Below are 27,433 nucleotides of genomic sequence, written 5' to 3'. Positions count from 1 at the left end.
CAGCATCATGTTGTGGGTGTGCTTTGCTGCAGGAGGGACTACAAACCTGACTCAGCTACACCAGGTCTGTCAGGAGGAATGGGCCCAAATTCAACCAATTTATTGTGGGAAGCTTGTGGAAGGCTATCCGAAACGTTTGACCCAAGTTAAACACTTTAAAGGCAATGCTTCCAAATACTAATTGAGTGTAAGTCAACTTCTGACCCATTGAGAATGTGATGAAAGAAATGAAAGCTGAAATAAATAATTCTCTATACTCTTAGTCTGACATTTCACATTCTTAAAATAAAGTGGTGATCCTAACTGACCTAAAACAAGGAAATTGTACTAGGATTAAATGTCAGGAAACAACAAACAAGTTTAATGACATTGTCAAGTTATCCCTTCTATACTGGGTAAGCCTACAAGATAGGGAGGGATGCATTTTATTTTTGTCGACACAAAACCATGATATTGAATTGCTCGAAGTCGGTATGCTTTGTTGATTGGTTGTGTGGTACATTGGCACAGAAACCTGGAAGTGGAAAATTAATTGCATATATTTTGTCATTATAAATATGCCATCAAAATGTTGAAAATCTGATTTCACCCCAGCTGATCATTGTCTGCAGCCAGCTCTGATCATAGTGTAATGAACCAGGCAGAGAGTGTGAGCTCATCTGTGTTGGTCGGCGAACCCACAACCTTCTAGCTTATACAGTGCCTTGCGAAAGTATTCGGCCCCCTTGAACTTTGCGACCTTTTGCCACATTTCAGGCTTCAAACATAAAGATATAAAACTGTATTTGTTTGTGAAGAATCAACAACAAGTGGGACACAATCATGAAGTGGAACGACATTTATTGGATATTTCAAACTTTTTTAACAAATCAAAAACTGAAAAATTGGCTGTGCAAAATTATTCAGCCCCCTTAAGTTAATACTTTGTAGCGCCACCTTTTGCTGCGATTACAGCTGTAAGTCGCTTGGGGTATGTCTCTATCAGTTTTGCACATCGAGAGACTGACATTTTTTCCCATTCCTCCTTGCAAAACAGCTCGAGCTCAGTGAGGTTGGATGGACAGCATTTGTGAACAGCAGTTTCAGTTCTTTCCACAGATTCTCGATTGGATTCAGGTCTGGACTTTGACTTGGCCATTCTAACACCTGGATATGTTTATTTTTGAACCATTCCATTGTAGATTTTGCTTTATGTTTTGGATCATTGTCTTCTTGGAAGACAAATCTCCGTCCCAGTTTCAGGTCTTTTGCAGACTCCATCAGGTTTTCTTCCAGAATGGTCCTGTATTTGGCTCCATCCATCTTCCCATCAATTTTAACCATCTTCCCTGTCCCTGCTGAAGAAAAGCAGGCCCAAACCATGATGCTGCCACCACCATGTTTGACAGTGGGGATGGTGTGTTCAGCTGTGTTGCTTTTACGCCAAACATAACGTTTTGCATTGTTGCCAAAAAGTTCAATTTTGGTTTCATCTGACCAGAGCACCTTCTTCCACATGTTTGGTGTGTCTCCCAGGTGGCTTCTTCTTGCCACTCTTCCATAAAGGCCAGATTTGTGCAATATACGACTGATTGTTGTCCTATGGACAGAGTCTCCCACCTCAGCTGTAGATCTCTGCAGTTCATCCAGAGTGATCATGGGCCTCTTGGCTGCATCTCTGATCAGTCTTCTCCTTGTATGAGCTGAAAGTTTAGAGGGACGGCCAGGTCTTGGTAGATTTGCAGTGGTCTGATACTCCTTCCATTTCAATATTATCGCTTGCACAGTGCTCCTTGGGATGTTTAAAGCTTGGGAAATCTTTTTGTATCCAAATCCGGCTTTAAACTTCTTCACAACAGTATCTCGGACCTGCCTGGTGTGTTCCTTGTTCTTCGTGATGCTCTCTGCGCTTTTAACGGACCTCTGAGACTATCACAGTGCAGGTGCATTTATACGGAGACTTGATTACACACAGGTGGATTGTATTTATCATCATTAGTCATTTAGGTCAACATTGGATCATTCAGAGATCCTCACTGAACTTCTGGAGAGAGTTTGCTGCACTGAAAGTAAAGGGGCTGAATAATTTTGCACGCCCAATTTTTCAGTTTTTGATTTGTTAAAAAAGTTTGAAATATCCAATAAATGTCGTTCCACTTCATGATTGTGTCCCACTTGTTGTTGATTCTTCACAAAAAAATACAGTTTTATATCTTTATGTTTGAAGCCTGAAATGTGGCAAAAGGTCGCAAAGTTCAAGGGGGCCGAATACTTTCGCAAGGCACTGTAGCTCTGGGTGGCACCGATCGTGCCACAAAAGCATGTTGAAGTCTATATCCACGTCTATAAACACAGAGTCGCTATAGTTATTGTTATTTGTGGTCGTAAACATTATTTTGAGTTAATTAGTTAATTCTATGAGGGGGGAGGGTGTTCCATTTATTTTACTGTACAAGGGGAGGGTCATGTGAAAATATTTGTAACATTGGGGAGGGGGTTGCATTTCTTTTTTATAACACCTTGAGTTGAACCTGCCCCTCCCCCCAGTACATTTCGATCTGTCCCTTAACGGTTGAAACCTCTTTGTCAAAGCTTGGAGCGTCAGAATGTCAAAATTTGATTTTCACTGCAATTAAACAGTAATATTCCTTGCTTTTCCCCCTAATCTGTTGACCAACATATTTTTGACACATGGAAACAGGCAGGAGGGGGGGGGGACTATACCATTTTCCACAAGTAGATCATGTCGCTAACCATTATTGAGAGTCAAATCTTCAGATGTTTGCCTCAGTCAAGCCATTACAAAAAAGGGCTGTCACAGAAAGGCTAGGCAGAATACTGCCCCCTTTGGAGGAATTGCGTGCCCATAGTAAACTGAAAACAAATCTGTCCAAAATTGCTAATATATGCATATAATAATTATTATTGGATAGAAAACACTCTAAAGCTTCTAAAACCGTTGGAATTATGTCTGTAAGTATAGCAGAACTCACAGGGCAGGCATTCTTCCAAACTAGTTTTGGGATCATGAAAGTTGGGGCAACTTTGACGTCATCGCCCCCACCCTTCCCAACCAGCTATGGATCTGGGGACACTTTCTATGTCTTCCACTAGATGTCCTCATTCAGTAGAGCGTTTAATCGTTCAAATCCCGCGAGTTTTGGCCCTATGGGAGTGAATTGAGTGAGTGTCGCGAGAAAATACCTGTGCGTTAGGGCGCGAATTGGTCCCATCCATTCCTTTGTTCCAGCACTCCGGAGGAGAACTAACAATGACCGGTTGAATTGAAAATTGTTTTGTATGTTTAGAACATCCTAAAGCTTGATTCTGCACTTAGTTTGACCTGTTTAGTCGACATATAATATGTAATTTTGAAGTTTTAATGCGCAACTTTTTGGGACCAGAGGACATATTGGGTGCATTTCAGCTGATATTGTTAGCAGATGCTAATACAAAGACACAAGACTTGAAACCAAACAATGTTTTGGGTAAGTATGAACCCTTCCAGTACATTCTGAACGAAGACCATCAAAGGTAAGGGAATATTTATGCTGAAATTGTGTGTTTCTGTTGACTCCAACATAGCGGAGAAATATTGCTTATGTCTAGGCGCCGTCTCAGAATATTGAATAGTGAGCGATTTCAGTAACGTTAAAAAGAAATGTAACAAAGCGATTGCATTAAGAAGCAGTGTATCTTTCTAACTATATGTAGAACATGTATATTTAGTCAAAGTTTATGATGTCTATTTACGTTATCTTGCGGCGCTACCTATATTTTCTGCGGACATTTTTCAGTATTTTCTGAACATGAATTCAATGTAAATTGACATTTATGGATATAAATGGCATATTATTGAAAAAATGTACTGTGTAACATGTCCTATTACTGTCATCTGATGAAGATTTTCAAAAGGTTAGTGAATGATTTATTTTTTAATCCTGCTTTTATAATTTTATATTTTCTGGGACAAAATGGCTGCCTCTTGTCTTCGTTTCGGTGGTGGTCTAATATAAATATGTGGTGTGTTTTCGCCGTAAAACATTTAAAAAATCTGACATGCTGGGTAGATGAACAAGGTGTTTATCTTTCATTTGAGGTATTGGACTTGTTAATGTGTGGAGGTTAAATATTTCTAAGAATATTTTTGCGTTCCATGCGCCACGTTCCAGCGGAACGCGTCATCAGGTTAAAGGCCCAATGCAGCCGTTTTATATCAATATCAAATCATTTCTGGGTAACAATTAATTAATTACCTTACTGTAATAGATTTTTATTCAAATTGGCAAAAATTGCTTTTGAGTGGTCTGAGTGGGGAGGGGAAAACTGAAAACTAGATGTTTTTGGCAGAGGTTTGGAAATGTCTTTGTTATTGGTCTATTAACCAATTTACCGCATGGTGATGTCACCATGGTAAGCTGAAACTCCAGCCTGTGCAAACCTGCTGATTAGAAGGTCCTGTGAAGATCGTATTTCCAACCAGCAACTATCAGGAAATAACCCTGATCAAAAATGTTTACACTGTTAGTTACATCAGCTGTTGTACAATAAGATACGAAACACAGGGAAAACAGAGTTTTGACTGCACTGGCCTTTAAAGGGGACCAACAAAATAAAAGTTAACCCAAACCATGTCCCCATAGATAGACCATGTCCTCATAGATCAATCTAGGGATGTGCGTGTGTGTGTGTATGTGTGTGAGTACCTCCGTGTGAGTACCTCCGTGTGAGTACATGCCAGCGTGCCTGCATGCTTGCACCTGTGTGTGCGTCCGTGTATGGATGTGTGTGCTAGCATGCATGTGTGCGTCTATGTGCCTCTCTGCTTAACAGCCTGCCTGCATACGCTTCAACTCTGCTCCTGTATACCTTCTGCTCCACCTCCAGGAAGCGGGTAAGGTCGATGCTGTCCAGGTGGTCCTTGTGGTTGCTGTAGGTGAGCATGAGCAAGTACAGATCGCGGCGCGTCGACATCATCTTGTAGAAGGAGCAGAACTCCTCGAAGTCCAGGGTGCCCTGGTTGTCATCTGTGTCTGCCTCCTGGGGAGAAGAGAAGTCACAATGCCATGTCAGGTCATTTAGACAAATAATGGAATCCTAACTTCCACTGTATCGCAGTAGTTATTCAGTTGAGGGATGATTGTTATTGCATCCATCATGTGGCTAGCCTATAGATCCTAGACCAAATGATGTGTTGTTGTGAATGGAACGGTGTTGTGTATAGGATCACATTATTAAAAGTTTGCTTGAATAATATGCACAGCAATTAACAGCCACCAACACTCAGATAACTAGTCAGATGGAATATCGAGTTGTGTTTTGGTGATGTAGTGTGAATATGCGCATGCATATTGTAGTTAGGTATCTGCATGCCTGCCAACACTCATGGCTGAAATGGTTTTCTTGTGTATGGCCAGCTCCATATGTCTCGCATTGCTTGAGATGGACCTGACTGCAGAGTGATGACGTGGGTGCTGGTGGGAGGTTGGCCTCCATGCACAACACACACACTTGCCAGTTCTGATACACGGCCAGCTCCCAGCTCTTCAAAAACACACACAAACTTTCAAACTTCCAGGTCTCATAACTTTCAATCAGCCAGATCCCTGCTCTACACTGACACACACACACACACACACACACACACACACACACACCCAGGTCACAGAGTGAATATGGGTTTTGGCACAAGTGAGGAACTGACACTTATTTCTCATTAAGACTAGGCAGAAACAACTGACACACACATCCACCAGGAGAGCTCCTGTTCTTCTAAATCAACAGAAAATATCAATCTAGTCTCATTCCCACACATTCATTATGTAAAAGGGGGCCTGAGCACTTAAGCAGGTTACTACGAGGTGGCGCTTTAGCCATGTGGCTAATATGAACTAATTCATCAGTGTGTGGTGATTCTCGCTTCTCTTCCTCATCTCCGGTGCTTTCAGCAGCAATAAATCATTGAGCAGCTTGCCTGAGTGGTGGTGCCTCCGGCCCGGGATAAAGAGTGCCTCACTGAAACAACGTACCTCTGTGTCTCAACACCAAACGGGCTCTCTGAATCTTTCCAGGGTGAGAGGAGGAGAGAGACTATTGATGCACTAGGCTAAGCTAGGCTACAGTACATCACCTCACCCCAGTTGGTGCTGGAAGTCCTTTTGTAATAAAACGGGCAACACCATTTCCTCAGCTTACTGCTTCTTGGGCAGGCAGGGGGTCAGACTGAGTGTGCGTCACAAATGCCACGCTGTTTTCTATAAAGTGCATTACTTTGACCAGAACCCCTATATAGTGCCCTACTTTTGACCAGGGCCCATGGGGGTTCCATTTGGGACTCACCCTAAGGATTGTTCTGAAAGCAACAGAGCGGCCTCTGCTCATAGGCCCAGTGAATCGGAACCAATGAATGAGATGATAGTGAGTCAGAATGGAGGAGATGCTATCGGTGTGTGGAGCTCAAGGGACTTATAGAGGGGAGTGTGGAAGTAAGATAAGCCAGTGCTACGATCAGATTGACTGAATCAAAAGGATCTACATTTACTGGAAAATTGCAAACATGGTCAGGCAAGGTGTTTTGTCTTTCTCTTTTTCCCGTTCCATTTAACGTTGCCAGTGATGGTGAACTCAGAATATGAGTAACGATTTGCACCCAAACGGTAGCTGAGACATGAGAGCTAGTCTACAGTGCCTTGCGAAAGTATTCGGCCCCCTTGAACTTTGCGACCTTTTGCCACATTTCAGGCTTCAAACATAAAGATATAAAACTGTATTTTTTTGTGAAGAATCAACAACAAGTGGGACACAATCATGAAGTGGAACAACATTTATTGGATATTTCAAACTTTTTTAACAAATCAAAAACTGAAAAATTGGGCGTGCAAAATTATTCAGCCCCTTTACTTTCAGTGCAGCAAACTCTCTCCAGAAGTTCAGTGAGGATCTCTGAATGATCCAATGTTGACCTAAATGACTAATGATGATAAATACAATCCACCTGTGTGTAATCAAGTCTCCGTATAAATGCACCTGCACTGTGATAGTCTCAGAGGTCCGTTAAAAGCGCAGAGAGCATCATGAAGAACAAGGAACACACCAGGCAGGTCCGAGATACTGTTGTGAAGAAGTTTAAAGCCTGATTTGGATACAAAAAGATTTCCCAAGCTTTAAACATCCCAAGGAGCACTGTGCAAGCGATAATATTGAAATGGAAGGAGTATCAGACCACTGCAAATCTACCAAGACCTGGCCGTCCCTCTAAACTTTCAGCTCATACAAGGAGAAGACTGATCAGAGATGCAGCCAAGAGGCCCATGATCACTCTGGATGAACTGCAGAGATCTACAGCTGAGGTGGGAGACTCTGTCCATAGGACAACAATCAGTCGTATATTGCACAAATCTGGCCTTTATGGAAGAGTGGCAAGAAGAAAGCCATTTCGTAAAGATATCCATAAAAAGTGTCGTTTAAAGTTTGCCACAAGCCACCTGGGAGACACACCAAACATGTGGAAGAAGGTGCTCTGGTCAGATGAAACCAAAATTGAACTTTTTGGCAACAATGCAAAACGTTATGTTTGGCGTAAAAGCAACACAACTGAACACACCATCCCCACTGTCAAACATGGTGGTGGCAGCATCATGGTTTGGGCCTGCTTTTCTTCAGCAGGGACAGGGAAGATGGTTAAAATTGATGGGAAGATGGATGGAGCCAAATACAGGACCATTCTGGAAGAAAACCTGATGGAGTCTGCAAAAGACCTCAGACTGGGACGGAGATTTGTCTTCCAACAAGACAATGATCCAAAACATAAAGCAAAATCTACAATGGAATGGTTCAAAAATAAACATATCCAGGTGTTAGAATGGCCAAGTCAAAGTCCAGACCTGAATCCAATCAAGAATCTGTGGAAAGAACTGAAAACTGCTGTTCACAAATGCTCTCCATCCAACCTCACTGAGCTCGAGCTGTTTTGCAAGGAGGAATGGGAAAAAATGTCAGTCTCTCGATGTGCAAAACTGATAGAGACATACCCCAAGCGACTTACAGCTGTAATCGCAGCAAAAGGTGGCGCTACAAAGTATTAACTTAAGGGGGCTGAATAATTTTGCACGGCCAATTTTTCAGTTTTTGATTTGTTAAAAAAGTTTGAAATATCCAATAAATGTCATCCACTTCATGATTGTGTCCCACTTGTTGTTGATTCTTCACAAACAAATACAGTTTTATATCTTTATGTTTGAAGCCTGAAATGTGGCAAAAGGTCGCAAAGTTCAAGGGGGGCGAATACTTTCGCAAGGCACTGTATGAGAGTTTCAAAGCTAACTGGAAAATTACAGCAATGCGACATTTATCCTGAGTGGCGCAGCGGTCTAAGGCACTGCATCGCAGTGCTAGAGGCGTCCTCACAGACGCGGGTTCGATCCCGGGCTGTATCAACACCGGCCGTGATCGGGAGTCCCATTGTGCGGCGCCCAATTGACTCAGCGTCGTCCGGTTTAAGGGAGGGTTTGGCCGGGGTAGGCCGTCATTGTAAATAAGAATTTGTTCTTAACTGACTTGCCTAGTTAAATAAATACATTTAAAAAACATAACGCAGACTCTCTGGCATGACCGCCTATGACTTTGCACACAATGTTGTGATTTGACAAATGTACCAAAAATCATGTGCTAACAAGCCAAGAACTCTGTATACTGTAATATATATTGAAAGAGGGTCACTAATGCTTATTGCAATTGATGCATGTGCGCTGGTTATTATCCTCCTACCGGGTCAAGTCAACAGAGAAAAGCACACACAGGTTCCTCCCAGGAGTAAATAGGTTAAGCCAGCAGACAAGTCCACCATCTCGTAAACACACTCCTGTCTGACACGCACGCACTTACACACATACGTCCAGACTGTTCCCTGGTGTGTTTACCGTGTGTTACCATGTATTACACCAGAAGCCATCTGCGTCCCTGAGCACCATATGGGTGACCCCTCGGTGGGGCGCGAGGCTTAGGGCGCTTAGCTACGCCACAGGCTGGGGTAAAAGAACAGCCACGGCCACCAGCGCTAACAACACGTTAACACGATAACACAACGCTAACTTGCTAATCCTCGCAGGGTCATGCTGTCAAAGAACCCACTGGCTTTACTAGGCTATGTCATGGCTGGGAGTTTGCAGCTAATAGCTTAACCCTCAGTAAAAAGTCATGTATCAAGGGTTATATCTGGTCTTTCCATGATCTTCTCACCACCACTTTTTAGGATTTTAGATTTTTATTAGGATCCCCATTAGCCAACGTCAATGGAGACAGCTAAGTCTTCCTGCGATCTGACACATACCTGAAAATACGTTACAGACAACTTCACAATTTGCATACATTTAAAACATTATCATAGACATTACAAGCTAGGTTTCCATCCAATTGGCGACATATTTTCATGTTAATATCTAAAATCAGCACAACAAAAAAAAATGCATGTTTTCCAACAAATTGCTTTGTTGCAGATACACTATATATACAAAAGTATGTGGACACCTCTTCAAATTAGTGGATTTAACTATTTCAACCACACCCGTAGATGACAGGTGTATAAAAATCGAGGACACATTGGTAGTAGAATGGCCTTACTGAAGAGCTCGGTGACTTTCAAGGTGGCACCGTCATAGGATGCCACCCTTCCAACAAATCAGTTGGTCAAATTTCTGCCCTATTAGAGCTGCCCCGGTCAACTGTAAGTGCTGTTATTGTGAATTGTACAACGGTTGGGTCTAATCCTGAATGCTGATTGGTTAAAACTGCATTCCAGCCGGTGTCTATTCCACAAGTTCCCATCTGCTAAATATATGACGTTAAAATGGGTATTTACTCTGTTCCATCTGACTGAGCAATCCACTGTCTCATTAGCCCAGCTGGGCAATTTATAAACTTGATCTCCACTGTAAAGGGCACGTAGACATTATCTCACATTTCTTTTAGACTAACATTTAGTTGTTTTCAAAAGCGGAGATTTAAACCTTGCTGTCTGTCTCTCTGACATTTGCAACATTGTTACAATATTCAAATTCAATCTCCAGCTGTCTCATAGTAATGAATGTGTTGAGACTCAGGATGAGACCGACAAGCAGGCAGCTTTTCTCAGCCATTCGAAATCATGAATCAGCATCATTTTTATACAAAGAATATACAAAAAAATATCAATAGCAAACTGTTAAAATTAAATGTATCTAGTTTCCAGTCTTTCCAGCTTCAGTTTGAAGGGATTGTGTTGGCTAGCTCCTCTGAACAACAGTGTCCTGACAGTAGAGCACATTTTCTATGCCAGCTGAAATCGAGCATCATTAGCGCATTGTTATGGATGTATCCAACTAAATGTCACTAGAAAAGAGCTTAAACAAATGCAGCTACTTTTGTTATTCTGTCTGCACTGTTTGAAGTGACTGCAAGTCTGATGTAGTTTGCTAGCTAGCAACAAGGGATAAGAACGTTGCCAGCCAGTATGGCAATAGAACATTTAGAACAAACAACTCGGTCGCGTCCATAGATACAGAACAAAAAGACTTAACTGGGTCTTGTCTCTGGCAACCGAACCGATAGAACGAACAACCAGCTGGCTTGGGTAGCAACCCTAGATTTGTGTCGGGACTGTATCTTGTGGAAGGATGAAATAGTATGAATAAATTCATCAAAATAAAGTTGAATGAAAATATGTAAATCATTATTTTAATGTGTTGGTAACCCCCGTTGTATGAAAGTGATAATGCCCTCGAAGCCGGTGTTTGGAGGATATATTGGCCAATATATTCTCCTAACACCAGCTTCTCTGGCATTATCACTTAAGTGGAAAAGTCTAGGAGCAACAACTGTTCAGCCGCAAAGTGGTAGGCCACACAAGCTCACAGAACAGGACCGCCCGAGTGCTGAAGCACGTAGCCAGTAAAAATCATCTGTCCTCAGTTGCAACACTCAGTACCGAGTGCCAAACTGCCTCTGAATGTAACGTCAGCACAATAACTGTTAGTTGGGAGATTCATGAAATGGGTTTCCATGGCTGAGAGGCCGCACTGAAGCCTAAGTTCACCATGCGCAATGCCAAGCGTCAGCTAGAGTGGTGTAAAGCTCGCCACCATTGGACTCATCACGCTTCACCATCTGGCAGTCCGACTGACAAAATGCAACAAAGCTCCTATGCAAAGCCCTCACTCTGTCACTCAGAAACTTCCAGTGTCTGCCTGCAAGCTGAAAATCTTTGCCTGTGCGTGTTTAGGCTACCTGCCCCTCCATAGCACAGGCTACTGTACTGACATTACAAGCTTGATTCAGAAGATAGAGAGAGTTTTTAATTAGCTAGAGAAGAATGGATGAACTTTTTCAATGCTACACTGAACAAAAATATAAACACAACATGTAAAGTGTTGGTCCAATGTTTCATGAGATTAAAACAAATACATACGCACAAAAATCCTATTTCTCTAAAATGTTTTGTAAAAATATGTTTCAATCCCTGTTTGTGAGAATTTATCCTTTGCCAAGATAATCTATCCACCTTACAGGTGTGGCATATCAAGAAGCTAATTAAACAGCATGATCATTACACAGGTACACATTGTGCTGGGGACAAGAAAAGGCCACTCCAAAATTAGCCGTTTTGACACACAACAAGTGTGTTTTGAGGGAGTGTAAAATTGTCATGTTGACTGAAAGAATGTCAACCAGAGCTGTTGCCAGACAATTTCATGCAAATTTATCTACCATAAGCTGACTCCAACATCGTTTTAGAGAATATGGCACTACATCCAAACCGGCCTCGCAACCGGAGACCACGTGTATGGCGTTGTGTGGGCGAGCAGTTTGCTGATGTCAATGTTGTAAACAGAGTGCCCCATGGTGGCGGTGGGGTTATGGTATGGGCAGGCATAAGCTACAGACATAGAACAATTGCATTTTATCGATGGCCATTTGAATGCACAGAGATACCATGATGAGATCCTGAGGCCCATTAACGTGCCATTCATCTGCCGCCATCACCTCATGTTTCAGTATGATAATGCATGGCCCCATGTCACAAGGATCTGTACACAATTCCTGGGAGCTGAAAATGTCCCAGTTCTTCCATGGCCTGCATACTCACCAGGACATGTCACCAAATTAGCATGTTTGGAATGCTCTGGGCCAACGTGTATGACAAAGTGTACCAGTTCCTGCCAATATCCAGCAACTTCGCACAGCCATTGAATGGGACAACATTCCACAGGCCACAATCAACAGCCTGATTAACTCTATGCGAAGGAGATGTGTTGGGCTGCATGAGGCAAATTGTGGTCACACCAGATTTTTAAGGTATCTGTGACCAACAGATTCATATCTGTAGTACAAGTCATGTGGAATCCATAGATTATGGCCTAATTTATTTATTTAAATTGACTGATTTCCTTAAATGAACTGTAACTCAGTAAAATCTTTGAAATTGTTGCATGTTGCGTTTATAATACTATAAGCATAGTTATCATGTTTCACGTTGGATTTATTAACTACAAAAAGGTAAGACATGTTTTTAATTCTGGTGCCACTCTGCACACACAAGCTTGTTCGCTAGCTAGCTCAAGCTTGTTCGCTAGCTAGCTCAAGCTTGTTCGCTAGCTAGCTCAAAGGATATTTAAACGTTCCTCCATAGAAGGTATAATTCTATGGAACTAATTCATATAATGCATGTCATAACAAGATGCCCAGTGCTTCAAGCCTCTCTCACTCTTTCCCTAGCTGCAAATTTTCACTTGTGCCATAGGCTACACTTGTCTGTCCACCACGCATGTAAACAAATAGCTTGCCTGCTCTATCCGCACTGATTGGTGAAGTAATTGACTTAGCCAAATCTAAAAAACTTGACTTCACTGGTTAAAAAAAGGAACAGAAAGGAACGATATATACCAGTACTTTTTGGGGGTTGGAACCGGTTCAGGACTTTACTATGTCATTGTAAATAATAATGTGTTCTTAACTGATTGCCTAGTTAAATAAAGGTTAAATAAAAAATTAAATAAAAAATATTCAATGTGTTTTTTTCACCCACCTACACCTAGGTGCCCTTTTTGTGTTGCATTGGAAAACCTGTGTTTGAAATTCACTGCTCGACTGGGGGACCTTAGAGATAATTGTATGGATGGGGTACAGAGATGAGGTAGTCATTCAAAAATCATGTTAAACACTATTATTTACTACTGAACTTATTTAGAGACTTGCCATAAGAAAGGGGTTGAATTCTTGACTCAAGACATGCCAGCTTTTAATTTTTGTAAAAAAAAATCCACTTTGATATTATAGAGTATTGTGTGTAGGCCAGTGACAACATCTCAATTTAAAATTCAGGCAGTAACACAGCAAAATGTGCAAAAGGTCAAGGGGTGTGAATACTTTCTGAAGGCATCGTACAGTATATGTAAATTGTTCATACAGACTTTTTGACAGCACAATGACACCCACCCTGTATTCAAAGGCATGCTGTGTCTCAACCGGCGGCGGGCACAACACAAACACCTCGGATGATGTAGAATAGGTTTGAAGCTACAACATACGCACAAATGTAAAACATAAGAGTTTATGCGTTTTAAGATAATTGAAGGTAAAAAAATGATTTTTTATTGCACTTTTTTTTAAAAGAAATTATAAAATAGTTTGACAACCCTGTTTGTAAGCTTTAAAATTATATCAAACCAAACCGTTGATCTTTTCCAGGGTTTTCCAGTGATGGCATGGATGTCTCATGGTATGCAAAATGGGTAAACTTTGTTTTGGCGGGCCTCCCGAGTGGCGCAGCAGTCTAAGGCACTGCATCGTGGCCGGGAGTCCCATAGGATGGAGGACAATTGGCCCAGCTTCGTCCAGGTTAGGGGAGGGTTTGGGCCGGGGGGGGGGGGGGGGGGGGGGGCTTTACTTTACTTGGGTCATCGAGCTCTAGAAACTCCTTGTGGAACTCCTTCTGCAGGCTGACCCCGGTCGCCTGTTCAACTGTGTTTCCTCCGACACATGCGGTGCCTGCTGGCTTCCGGGTTAATCTGGCGGGTGTTAAGGAGAGCAGTTAGGTGGGTCATGTTCCGGAGGATGCATGACTCCACCTTCGCTTCTCCCGTGCCCGTTGGAGTGTTGCAGCGATGAGATCGAAATTGCGGAGAAAAGGAGAGTAAAACACACAAAATATTGGGGCTTTCAGGACAACTTCTACCATGGCAAATATGTATGGTAAGTTTTGCTCAAATCAAAAGGGGTGTGGTTAAAAAGTGATTGAAGGGCCTCCCGAGTGGCGCAGTGGTCTAAGACACTGCAACGCAGTGCTAGATGTGCCACTAGAGATCCGCAGCCGGCCGCGACCTTGGAACCTACGGGCACAGCGTTGTCCGGGTTAGGGGAGGGTTTGGCCTTGTCCCATCGTGCTCTAGCGACTCCTGTGGTGGACCGGGCGCATGCACGCTAACACGGTCGCCAGGTGTACGGTGTTTCCTCCAACACCTGGCGGAGGAAACGGCTGGCTTCCGGGTTAAGTGGGGACTGTGTCAAGAAGCAGTGCAGCTTGGCTGGATCGTGTCTCGAAGGACCTACAGCTCTCGACCTTAGCCTCTAGCGAGTCCGTACGGGGGTTGCATCAATGGTACAAGACTGTAACTACCAATTGAATACCATGAAATTGGGGAGAAAAAGGGAGAAAAATTTAATAATAAAACAAATTTAAAAAGTGACTGAAATCAAATGGAACGACACAATTGCCTTTCCTGTAATACAGTTTCCTGTGACAAATCTGTCTGAAATGTCACAACCATCATGATGACACATCCCCATTACCACTGAGTGAGTAATTCGAAATGGGTTTGGAAAAGGTCAAGTGTGAATGCGTACTTTTGCGACATTCTTGACTGAAGTTGGTGAATGAACTCAATTTAAAGTTGTGAAGTAATCAAGACGTGAAAGCCACAGCCCTATCTATTCACCATGACTGGGTCATTTAGAAAAAGCGCCTCGTCATTTCTAAACCATACAGGGAGAATAGGCATTCACACACAAACTGAGCCGAGATATCTAAGAAATCAAAGGTAATTGTCGTTTGCTTAGGCTTTATGGTTTCAATTCATGAGATAAAGACTCACTAAATATTATCTCAGAAATGAAAGTGCATCTCTGGTTTTGTACTTACCGTTTCAAAATATCCACAAAATCAAGTCAAATTGTATTTGTCACATGCGCCGAATACAACAGCTGTAGACCTTACAGTGAAATGCTTACTTACAAGCCCTTAACCAACAATGCAGTTTTGAGAAAAAAGTGTTAAGAAAGTACTTACCAAAATACATACATGTAGAATCAATTGTTTTGATCAATACTATGTGTGTAGAATCAATTGTTTTGATTGAATCTACGTGTGTAGAATCAATTGCTTTGATCGGGGCGGCACACAATTGGCCCCGCGTCATCCGGGTTTGGCCGGGGTAGGCCGTCATTGTAAATAAGAATTTGTTCTTAACTGACTTGCCTAGTTAAATAAAATAAAAAAATCTGTTGACATTGTTTGCGTCCTGATTGGCACCCTATTCCCTATGTAGTGCTTAGGGCTCTGGTCAAAAGTAGTGCACTATATATTTTTTTAAATGTTTCATTTCACCTTTATTTAACCAGGTAGGCCAGTTGAGAACAAGTTCTCATTTACAACTGCAACCTGGCCAAGATAAAGCAAAGCAGTGCGGCAAAAACAACAACACAGAGTTACACATAAACAAACGTACAGTCAATAACACAAAATAAAAATAGAATGTACAGTGTGTGCAAATGTAGAAGAGTAGGGAGGTAGGCAATAAATAGGCCATAGAGGCAAAATAATTACAATTTAGCATTAATACTGGAGTGATAGATGAGCAGATGATGATGTGCAAGTAGAGATACTGGGGTGAAAAAGAGCAAGAGGGAAAGTAATAATATGGGGATGAGGTAGTTGGGTGTGCTATTTACAGATTGGCTGTGTACAGGTACAGTGGTCGGTAATCTGCTCAGACAGCTGATGCTTAAAACTAGTGAGGGAGATATAAGACTCCAGCTTTTGCAGTTCGTTCCAGTCATTGGCAGCAGAGAACTGGAAGGAAAGGCTGCCAAAGGAAGTATTGGCTTTGGGTATGACCAGTGCAATATACCCGCTGGAGCGTGTGCCAGGGGCACGTGTTGCTAGGGTGACCAGTGAGCTGAGATAAGGCGGGGCTTTACCTAGCAAAGACTTATAGATGAAATAGGGTGCCATTTGGGACCAACTCCATTGACAGACTTGTCTGTAAGATTGTTTGACTGCTCAAACAACTGACTGTTTGACTGCTCATTATTTAGAGAGTAGTGCGTCCCTACCACAACAATGAGACACACACAAATTGGTATAAAAAAAAGGCCACTAAGCAGCCCTGTTGTCACTGATAACACTTCTCTCCCTCTCATTTTGAGATGATCTTTGTAATTCAGTGCTATTAAAGCTCCATTATTATTATTAACATAAAACTACGACTGTAGTGTACCTTGAACATCTGCTTGACTTTCTGGCGGGGTAGGTTGACGTTGAGTTTGTGGAGGAGCTGCAGGACCTCGCTGATGCTCAGGCTGCCATCGCCGTTCTTATCCGCCTCCGCAAATGTCTGCTTCAGCCACGTACCAATCAAGCAGGTGTTGAGGATGGATAACACACATGTAAGCACAAACACAGACACGGGTACTACGCAGTCTTGGTGTTCTATTAACTATCCACAGGTGTTCACATCGATTGATTGATTTATTGATTGATCAATCAATTAATAAAGTATAATCTGCAACAAATAGTTGACAGCTAGGGTGGTTCAGAATATTTAGAGAAGGTAGCCCTAAGCTGAATTGCGGTTCAGACCCCAAACTGTTCTGAAACAAGCAAAACCTTTTGATCTCTCACACAGCTCTCACTCTCCGCAGCCGAGTCTAATTTTAGCGCAAACCGTCTGTGTGCGTCTCTGATCGAGACGATGTGATAGGTGCCTCCGGCAGCCTTCACCTGCCCTTCTTTTATCAGCACATCAGCCTTGCTGACATGCCAGCACGGAAGACTGTGTGTGTTTCAGTATGTGTGTGGGGAGAGAGAAGGAACTTCAGTGTGCGTGTCAGTCTGCATGTGGGGAGAGAGAAGGAACTTCAGTGTGTGTGTCAGTCTGCGTGTGGGGAGAGAGAAGGAACGTCAGTGTGCGTGTCAGTCTGCGTGTGGGGAGAGAGAAGGAATGTCAGTGTGCGTGTCAGTCTGCATGTGTGTGAGTGTGTGTGTCAGTCTGCGTTATTACTTATCCACACTCAGAATCATCTTAACCAAGTATTGAAAAGTCCTCACCAAAAATGGTATTTCAATTCTTCTTCTGACCTGCACTGACTGAATAGAAATGTCATTGACCTGTGGGTCCTATTTATTAGGCAACGGAAGAAAACTAGCTAAACCTGCCCAATTACAAATGCTAATGCAAAACATTTTGCTAGTGTGCACTAATGAATGAGACCCGGCTGTCCAGTTACTAAACCCATTCCCAGAGACAGCCTAACATGCCCATTGCCCCGGTAAGGATATTGATCACGGGTGCGTTGCCTCTTGGCCAGGCTGTCCTCGTCGCTGATGCCCGCCACCAGGTACTTGAGGCCGGTGATCCAGGTACGCGCCTCCTCGCCTGTGCTGGACACTAGATCCAGGGACTCCAAGCGCTCGCCATAATACAGGCTGAAACAGCAGTTGGGGTCGAAGCTGCCCTCAGAGTAGCGCTGGAAGATCTCAGACTGCTTACCCTCGCACACCTCTCGGATGGAGTCGATGGAGACTGGATAGAGCGAGGGCGAGAGGGAGGGAGAGAGATAGGAAATAAAGGTTAGTTCACCATCACTCTGAAAAGCTGACTGTTGACGGTGAATTTGGGACCTTACATGAATGACCCTTTTCACACCATCATGCCAACCCGAACCACTGTTTTGGCTTAGTTATTTCCCTTTCAAAAATGGTCCTTTTCAGCACCTAAAAAATGCATAACCAGGTCCATTTCATTTAACCCAGCTCAGTAGCGTGAAAAATCCACATGTTAAAAGAGGAACTATTCAAGGGAAACCTGAGGCACTTCCAATGTAGACCATTAAAACTTAATAAAGAATCAGGAAAAGTCACTCGATGAAGCAAATCCATTTATAACCCTCATATTCATATTGAGTTTATTCCATTGGGCGGGATGGGATTTATTTCCCCCCCGTCTGACGTATAACGAGGCTGAAACGGCAGCGGCGGCTAAATTGTTGAGGTACAGGGAGGGATGGAAACTTAACTTCGAAGTCTGAATTACGAAGCCTAGGCAATATGATACAGAAAAAACACACACAAAAAAACTCTACCGGGCACAGAATTAGCATGCTGTGCCAGGAGAGCTACGTTATTAAGATGAAACACTAATGGCATGATAATTATATTTTATAGGAAGAAATTGCCTTGAGATGTTCAATAACATTTAGCATATTTTTTCCCAAACGGATTTTATAATGGTATCTACAGTTGAAGTTTTTCACAATTCCTGACATTTAATCCTAGTAAAAATTCCCTGTCTTAGGTCAGTTAGGATCACCACTTTATTTTAAGAATGTGAAATGTCAGAATAATAGAAGAGAGAATTATTTATTTCAGCTTTTATTTCTTTCATCACATTCCCAGTGGGTCAGAAGTTCACATACACTCAATTAGTATTTGGTAGTATTGCCTTTAAATTGTTTAACTTGGGTCAAGCGTTTTTGCCCGCACATGCTTTTTCAGTTCTGCCCACACATTTTCTATAGGATTGAGGTCAGGGCTTATGATGGCTACTCCAAGACATTTGTGGAGTGGTTGAAAAACAAGTTTTAATGACTCTAACCTAAGTGTATGTAAACTTCCGAATTCAACTGTATGTGGTGGCCATTTTGAGTTTACCTCAAGCCCACTCAATGTTCTGAGAAAGAAAAGGTGAGAAGTGTATGCTATCATGTTGGCCTGTTTTCAGGAAGATTGACTCAGTAACCTTTTGGGATGATCACCTAATTTGGGAGCTAATAAAATATATTCTGGCTGGTTTTGAGGTTGAGCTCTTTCTATGTCATTATTTTATATACCAGCCCCTTGGGTCGTGGAGCTGTTGAACATGCATAATTCCCATGAAAATAACAACTTGATAACCTAGAGGCCATCCAACCTGAGCAAAACAATCCATTCCCATACAGTTAGTTCAAAAGCCTTTGTGCCTTTGATTAATGCTTGGAGGAGGTCCAGCCAATACGCTTTGATGGTTTATATGTTTATTTGGATCCCCATTAGCTTTTGCAGCTATTCATCCTGGAGTCCACAAAAAAAACACAAAACATAACAAGGACAAGCCCACAAATTTAAAAAAACTATATACAAAACAAAACAATACAACAAATCTATATATAATAATAATAAAAAAATATGTGTGTGTGTGTCCCGTCACAGTCCCTGCTGTTCCATGAGATGATGTTTAATCCCTTTTTAAAGGTCATTTTGCTTGAGTACTTGGAGATGGAAGGGAGTGAGCTTCTTCAATAACAATGTATGATCAATAACATCAAGGGCTGCACTGAAATCTAATACAGCCCCAACTATCATCTTTTATCAATTTATTTTAACAAATCATCTGTCATCTGAGGCAGTGCAGTACAAGTTGAGTGCCCTTCTCTATATGCATGTTGAAAGTCCGTAGTTAATTTGTTCTCAGAAAAATAGTATTGTATTTGGTCAATTCTCTCCATCAGTTTACTAAGAGCAGGCAGCAAAACGGATTGGGCGGCTGTTAGAGCCAGCAAAGGGTGTTTTAGGATTTTTAGGGTGTGAAATTACTTTGGCTTCCTTCCATGCCTGTGGACACCCACACTCCTTTGGGGGGGGGGGCATGTTTATATAAATGAAACTCACCAACAAAAACAATAAACAGCAAACGAGACGTAACGACTGGAGTGCTCACAGGCACTACACAAAAACAAGATCCCACAAACTAAAGGTGGGGAAAAGGCTGTCTAAGTATGATCCCCTATCAGAGACAACGATAGACAGCTGCCTCTGATTGGGAACTATACCATGCCAACAAAGAAATAGAAAAACTAGAATGCCCACCCAAATCACACCCCGAACTAACCAAATAGAGACATCAAGGTTGTCTGTACCTGGTGGCTTATCATTCTTATCATTTATTGATTAAAAGTTTTTCAACCTCTCCCACACTAACTTGACCAAATTCAAAACAGCAGTCCTTCTCTTTCATTATGCTTTATACAAAAATATGATGATTCACTCCCTGTTCAATGTTGTCATTTCACTCATTGGCAATATCGAAAGGTTTTGTTATAAATGACCCATCATCTTCAATGAACGATGGAGATGAATTGGGTTTTCTGCCCATTAAATAATTTAAGGTACTCAAAACTATTTTCCCACTGTGTTTTATGTCATTTATCTTGGTTTGATAATATAGTTTCTTATTTTTCTTAAGTTTAGTCAAAACATTTCTCAATTTACAGTATGCCAACCAATCAGCTGAGCAGCCTGACTTGTTTGTCACCTCTTTTGCATAATTTCTTTGAACCATAAAATGTTTTCATTCATCATCAATCCAAAAGGGCTTTAACACTTCTCACAGTTAATTTCTTAACAAATACTTCCTGTTGGCATTCTCTCAACCAGCTTCATGAGGTAGTCACCTGGAATGCATTTCCATCCATGTGCCATGTTAAAAGTAAATTTGTGGAATTTCTTTCTTTCTTAATGTGTTTGAGCCAATCAGTTGTGTTGTGACAAGGTAAGGGTGGTATACAGAGGATAGCCATATTTGGTAAAATACCAAGTTCATATCATGGAAAGAACAGCTAAAATGAGCAATGAGAAATGACAGTACATCATTACTTGAAGACATGAAGGTCAGTCAATCTGGAACATTTCAAGAACTTCTAAAGTTTTGTCAGGTGCAATTGCAAAAATAATCAAGCGCTATGATGAAACTGGCTCTCATGAGGACCGCCACAGGAAAGAAAGACACAGAGTTACCTCTTCTGCAGAGGATAAGTTCATTAGTTACCAGCCTCAGAAATTGCAGCCCAAATAAATGCTTCACTTCACAGAGTTCAAGTAAGAGACACATCTCAACATGTGTGAATCTGGCCGTCATGGTCAAATTGCTGCAAAGAAACCACTACTAAAGGACACTAACAAGAAAAAGAGACTTGACTGGGCCAAGAAACACGGGCAATGGACATTAGACCGGTGGAAATCTGTCTTTTGGTCTGATGTGTCCAAATTTGAGATTTTTGGTTCCAAACGCTGTGTCCTTTTGAGATGCTGAGTAGGTGAATGGATGCTCTCCGCATGTGTGTTTCCCAATGTGAAGCATGAAGGAGGAGGTGTGATGGTGTAGGGGTGCTTTGCTGTTGGCACTGTCTGTGATTTATTTAGAATTCAAGGCGCACTTAACAGCATGGCTACCACAGCATTCTGCAGAGATACACCATCCCATCTGGTTTGCGCTTATTGGGGCTATAATTTGTTTTTCAACCGGACAATGACCCAACACACCTCCAGGCTGTGTAAGGGCTATTTGACGAAGAAGGAGAGTGATGGAATGCTGGATCAATCCCCCAATCTCAACCCAATTGAGATGGTTTGGAATGAGTTGGACCACAGTTGGAAAAGCAGCCAACAAGTGCTCAGCATATGTGGGAACTCCTTCAAGTCTGTTGGAAAAGCATTCCAGGTGAAGGGTGGAGCCTAAAATATAAAATATTTCTTGATTTGTTTAACACCTTTTTGGTTACTACATGATTCCATGTGTGTTATATCATAGTTTTGACGTCTTCACTATTATTCTACAATGTAGAAAATAGTAAAAAAATAAAGGAAAACCCTTGAATGAGTAGGTGTGGCCAAACTATTGACTGGTACTGTATATCGTAACACTTCCATCATAAGCACTTCTGTCTTTTCTGTAGATGTTATATCCTTGTATTGCTACTGCTGTATCAAAGGAATTGTCTAAGAAAGTTTCTCGATGAAACTCACTTAGATAATGGTAATTGATGAATCTATTAATATACTAATACAATTATGTTTGTGGATGCATTTCTGTTAAAAAACACAGAGCATCATTATAGGAGAGGAGTGATCTATACAATCTAAAAAACGTACAGTACCTCATATTTTCAAATAGAAAAATAAATACAGAAAAATTCTATACACATGCATGCACACAGGTACAGTATGCATCTCAGGTCACACAGAAGCCTCCCAGTTGAATGGAAACCTGAAACCAATTTGACTGGAGATTGTCAACACACACAAGACGACATGTCAAAGGTGAAGCCGGCACGCTGAATAACAACAGCGCATGGTGCTTGTGTGCTCCCGGGTGGAGAGGGGAAAAAAAGCACGAAGGGATCCCTGAATAAGGCCTGTTCATAAATAATGCAGAGGTGTACAGTTATCTGGGGCCGGGAATGTGATCGTGGGCCTCTCAAGAACCGTTTTTCAAAAAAAAAAAATATATATATATATGCTGCTGTAGGGTCAGTGTGCTGTCATGTGGCCTGCTGTCTTTTAGTTTAGTGTTGACATGATTGTTGTTGCTGCATGAAAACAACAACAACCTCTACCTTTCTCACCCAGCTGTCTCGACTCCCCACCACCAAAACTGCCCCGGCAAGGCAGGGTCGTATGCATCACAATAGACTTGTCCAATAAGAAATGCTGATTTTGCTTTCCGTCGCATAGCCTGAGACTGTGTTCATTAGGGTATCTCCCAATCCGATCCCATGTGACAAAATTGAAGATTCCGGGGTTCTTATTCTAATTTCCTTTCCTGCTCCATTCGTTTCTCTGGAGGTCCCTGCGTTCTGCCTTTCCTGGCTCAATGTGTTGAATCAAGCAACGCTGGTCTGGCAGATTAAAGCCGATGAATAATTGAGGCTACTTAAGAAGCTTATTAACTCCCATGGCGGTGGTGGAGCTGGGCTGGAGGCTACGAAGCGAGCATCAGGAAACTGAGCCTGGTGCCTCCTGTGAGACGGGGCCATTTTGTTTCTACACAAACAATTTTGAGGTGAATCCTCAATGATTCCTGTTTGGGACTACGGTAATAAGCTTAGTGGGAGAGATGGAAGTGCTGATTGTTGATGTAAGACAGACTAAAGGGACATTCACGCAAACATGTTATATGTACTAATATGTACTATGAATCTAATTGTGGAGCTATAGATACTATTCTAGATTCAATCAGTTCTGCCTTAACCCGCAATAACCGACAACCGCACATCAGTTTCATCATTTTTATTTAGGCGATGTCGGAGGTGTGTCAGAGTTGTAACTGCATTGGAGCTTCCAGCATTATACCTATCAACGACATTTCCATTGGATGTGCCAAGTCGCATTAGTAATAATCCTATGCAGCCCTGTTACATTAGGCCAATATAAATCCGTATGATGTTTTTATTGATTTTGAACGCGAGTGTCATTATGTTTATATAGCCTAAAGCGAGTGGGATGGGTGTGGCTTCGTGATAATGACCACACAAGCAGCCACTCACCGATTTGACAGCTCTAACACAGTTACACCTCCGGCTTAACGCTTGATCTGATTGGATCTGGGCCTTAACTCCTGTTACATCCAGGTTAATACAGAAGTAGGGAATCAAAACGTGAGACACTGGATGAGAGCCAGTCTTGATCTGATTGGATCTGGGCCTTAACTCCTGTTACATCCAGGTTAATACAGAAGTAGGGAATCAAAACGTGAGACACTGGATGAGGGCCAGTCTTGATCTGATTGGATCTGGGCCTTAACTCCTGTTACATCCAGGTTAATACAGAAGTAGGGAATCAAAATGTGAGACACTGGATGAGGGCCAGTCTTGATCTGATTGGATCTGGGCCTTAATTCCTGTTACATCCAGGTTAATACAGAAGTAGGGAATCAAAACGTGAGACACTGGATGAGGGCCAGTCACTCAGTCGTAAAGTTAAAGAGACTCACTCTTGGCTTTGTAATTCGACTATTAAACAGACTGTGTGGCTACAAAGACTTAACTCCTGTTAATTCCAGGTCTAAGCAGGTCAGCTAATCATTCAGTAATGAAGTAAAATAGTAAAACTACTCACTCTTGGCCTTCTCGTTCTTGCGAGAAGGCCGCCAGCGGATGCAGGACTTGTGTTGGTCCAGGTAGAAGTAGCGCACCAGTCCCTTGGAGCCGCCGCGCAGCTTCACCATCTGGGTCCCTGTCTGCATGGAGCTCATGCATTTCTCCACTGGAGAGGGAAACACAGAAAGCATGAAGTTAGTGTGAGTGTAAGAGTGAGAGAGTGTTTGTATTCAAGTGATTATGTCTGGGATAATGAGGGAGGCTGTGTGTATTGCATTGGAGTGAGAGTAGGTGTTGTTGTCAAGCACCAATTCATTCATTCATTTCAGTCTGGAGCTCAAGGCAGATAAACATTTATTTACCATTTACTCACACAAGGTCGCGCTCCCACATACTGCATTGGATATGGCTTTCATATCCAATGCAGTGTTTTACTTAGAGGGAGAGAGAGAGAGTGAGAGGAGAGGGGGTAGAGAGTGAGAGGGGGAGAGAGTGAGAGAGAGGAGAGGGGGTAGAGAGTGAGAGGGGGAGAGAGTGAGAGTGAGAGGAGAGGGGGTAGAGAGTGAGAGGGGGATAATGGGGAGAGAGGGGGGAATAAGGGGGAGAGACGGGTGGAGAGAGAGACAAAGAGGGGGGGTAGAGAGAGGGCGAAATGGGGGAGAAAGGGGGGAGAGGGAGAGGAGGAAAGGAAGGGAGAGAGGAAGGGAGAGGGAGAGAAGGGGACATGGAGAGAGGGAGGGGGCAAGAGAGAGGGGTAGGGAGAGAGAGAGAGAGTGGGAGGCAGAGAGAGGGAGGGAAGGGAAGATAAAGGGGGAGAAGGCAGAGCCCAGCAATTTCCATTCTTTTTTTTTATTTTTATCCCCTGAACCAGACACCTATTTTACACTGTGTTAGTGTGGAAGAAGAAAAATGGTTAGCTATTGTTAGCTACCCGAATCCATTTGGTTTGTACAGAAGAGATTATTAAACACTGGTGCTGAGACGAGACCACTTCTCGCACAGCACCAAACATACCTCAAGAGGAAAATGGCTAAAACAGAGCGGCACCAAAATATCGCTACCACATTTAGGGCATAATTTCGGTCATTCAGGTTCATTATTTTGGTTTCAGTTTGACAGCTCTTCCACAGATAGCCCAGGTAATGGCATCCCTAATTTAGCTTGTCCAGTGCCACTGTTTAGCCCTACACAACCCTGGGCTAAGGCTGAAGTCTCCAATGCCAGATTCTCAACTGTCAGGTGTCAATAACATCCTATGAATGAATCATGTTTGACTAATATATAATACCATTATGATTATTATCATAAACATCTCCTTAAACATTAAGTGTGGTGCATAGTACCACCCTTAGCGGAGTTACCAACAACCGGATGCATTCAGGAATACAGCCATCTTTGACCTAAGTTCCGGTGGGAACTCCGCTCAGGCATTTCTTTTACGGCTGCTATGTTAGGCTAAAGTAGTACAGACATCCCAGTGATAGATAGATTGCCATTGTTTTGGCTTCCCTGGGCTTTCATTGGTCAATAGTGAGAATTGGCCCAGAGGCCCTGGTTAATTCCATGCAGTCCCGAACCCCAAACGGCCTGTGTCAATTTCCTCCAGGCCAGTGGTTCCCAAACGTTTTATAGTCCCCTACCCCTTCAAACATTCAACCTCCAGCTCCATACCCCTTCAAACATTCAACCTCCAGCTGTACCCCCTAGTCCTGTACCCCTTCAAACATTCAACCTCCAGCTGTACCCCCTAGTCCCGTACCCCTTCAAACATTCAACCTCCAGCTGTACCCCCTAGTCTCGTACCCCTTCAAACATTAAACCTCCAGCTGTACCCCCTAGTCCTGTACCCCTTCAAACATTCAACCTCCAGCTGTACCCCCTAGTCCCGTACCCCTTCAAATATTCAACCTCCAGCTGTACCCCCTAGTCCCGTACCCCTTCAAACATTCAACCTCCAGCTGCTTACCCCTCTAGCACCAAGTTCAGCACACTCTCAAATGTTGTTTTTTGCAATCATTGTAAGCCTATTATGATACATTTATTAAACATAAGAATGAGTGTGAGTTTTTGTCACAACCCGGCTCGTATGAAGTGACAAAGAGCTCTTATAGGACCAGGGCACAAATAATAATATTATAATAATCAATCATTTTTGCTCTCAGTCTTACATCCTTTTCCACACAGTCTGTGCCTGTATTTAGTTTTCATGCTAGTGAGGGCCGAGAATCTAACACTCACATAGGTACGTGGTTGCAAAGGGCTTCAGTGTCTTAACAGCTCGATTTGCCAAGGCAGGATACTCTGAGCGCAGCCCTATTCAGAAATCTGACAGTGGTTTCTGATTAAATTAAATTTTCACAGATCCGCTTGTTGCAATTTCGATGAGGCTGGAGGCAGGGCATGAAAGGGATAACAAATCCAGTTGCTTGTGTCATCCATTTCGGGAAAGTACATGTGTAATTGTGCACCAAACTTACTCAGGTGCTTCACATTTGACATTGTCCGTAAGCTTGAGTTCATTTGCACACAAAAAAACATACAATGATGGAAAGACCTGTGTGTTGTCCTTGTTAATCCAGACAGAGAAGAGCTCCAACTACTTAATCATAGCCTCAAATTTGTCCCGCACAGAGAGTCCTAGATTCAGAACATTCAGGCGAGAAAATACATCACCCAGATAGGCCAGTGAGAAACTCGTCATCATGCAAGCGGTCAGACAAGTGAAAATCCTGGTCAGTAAAGAAAACTTTAAGCTTGTCTCTCAATTAAAAAAAATGTGTCAATACTTTTCCCCTTGATAACCAGCACACTTCTGTATGTTGTAAAAGCGTTACATGGTCACTGCCCCATATTATTGCATAGTGCAGAAAATACACAAGTGTTCAGGGGCTTTGCTTTAACAAAGTTAACCATTTTCACTGTAGTGTCCAAAACGTCTTTCAAGCTGTCAGGCATTCGGTTGGCAGCAAGAGCCTGTCGGTGGATGCTGCAGTGTACCCAAGTGGCATTGGGAGCAAGCATTACCACTACACTATGTCTCCCTGTCATGGCGTTTGCGCCATCAGTACAGATACCAACATGAGCAGCAGCTACGTTTAGCTACTTATGGACTGTTAGTGGAATTCCTGTGAGAGAGTAATGGTTAATGTGATTGGATGTTAATTATTTGACTAGGCTACCTGTATTTGACATTGTGTTGTTATTTCGCTGAACACTAGATAGTTAAATTTTTGGGGGGGCAGTGAAACAAGGTTACTCAAGCGAGAAAAAAACCTGAAAAATATAAATGGACTAT

General features: G+C 42.4%; 1 protein-coding gene across 1 annotated transcript in view; it reads right to left on the bottom strand.

The window, feature by feature from the left end:
* The window catches only part of plch2a (phospholipase C, eta 2a), an 86,568-nt gene that overhangs the window by 51,305 nt on the left and 7,830 nt on the right, over window positions 1-27,433 (bottom strand). Inside the window, exons 2-5 of the mRNA XM_090202583.1 lie at window positions 24,158-24,304; window positions 17,567-17,810; window positions 16,506-16,635; window positions 4,849-5,019 (exon numbers count right to left, since the gene is read on the bottom strand). Coding sequence (XP_090058709.1) covers window positions 4,849-5,019; window positions 16,506-16,635; window positions 17,567-17,810; window positions 24,158-24,304 — 692 coding nt within the window. The remainder of the gene's footprint in view (window positions 1-4,848; window positions 5,020-16,505; window positions 16,636-17,566; window positions 17,811-24,157; window positions 24,305-27,433) is intronic.

This window comes from Oncorhynchus mykiss, chromosome 16 (genome assembly GCF_057628025.1).
Source record: "Oncorhynchus mykiss isolate SJ-2025 chromosome 16, ASM5762802v1, whole genome shotgun sequence".
NCBI lineage: Eukaryota > Metazoa > Chordata > Actinopteri > Salmoniformes > Salmonidae > Oncorhynchus > Oncorhynchus mykiss.
The sequence above is the reverse complement of the archived record's forward strand: the minus strand, read 5'-3'. Positions and strand labels throughout refer to the sequence as shown.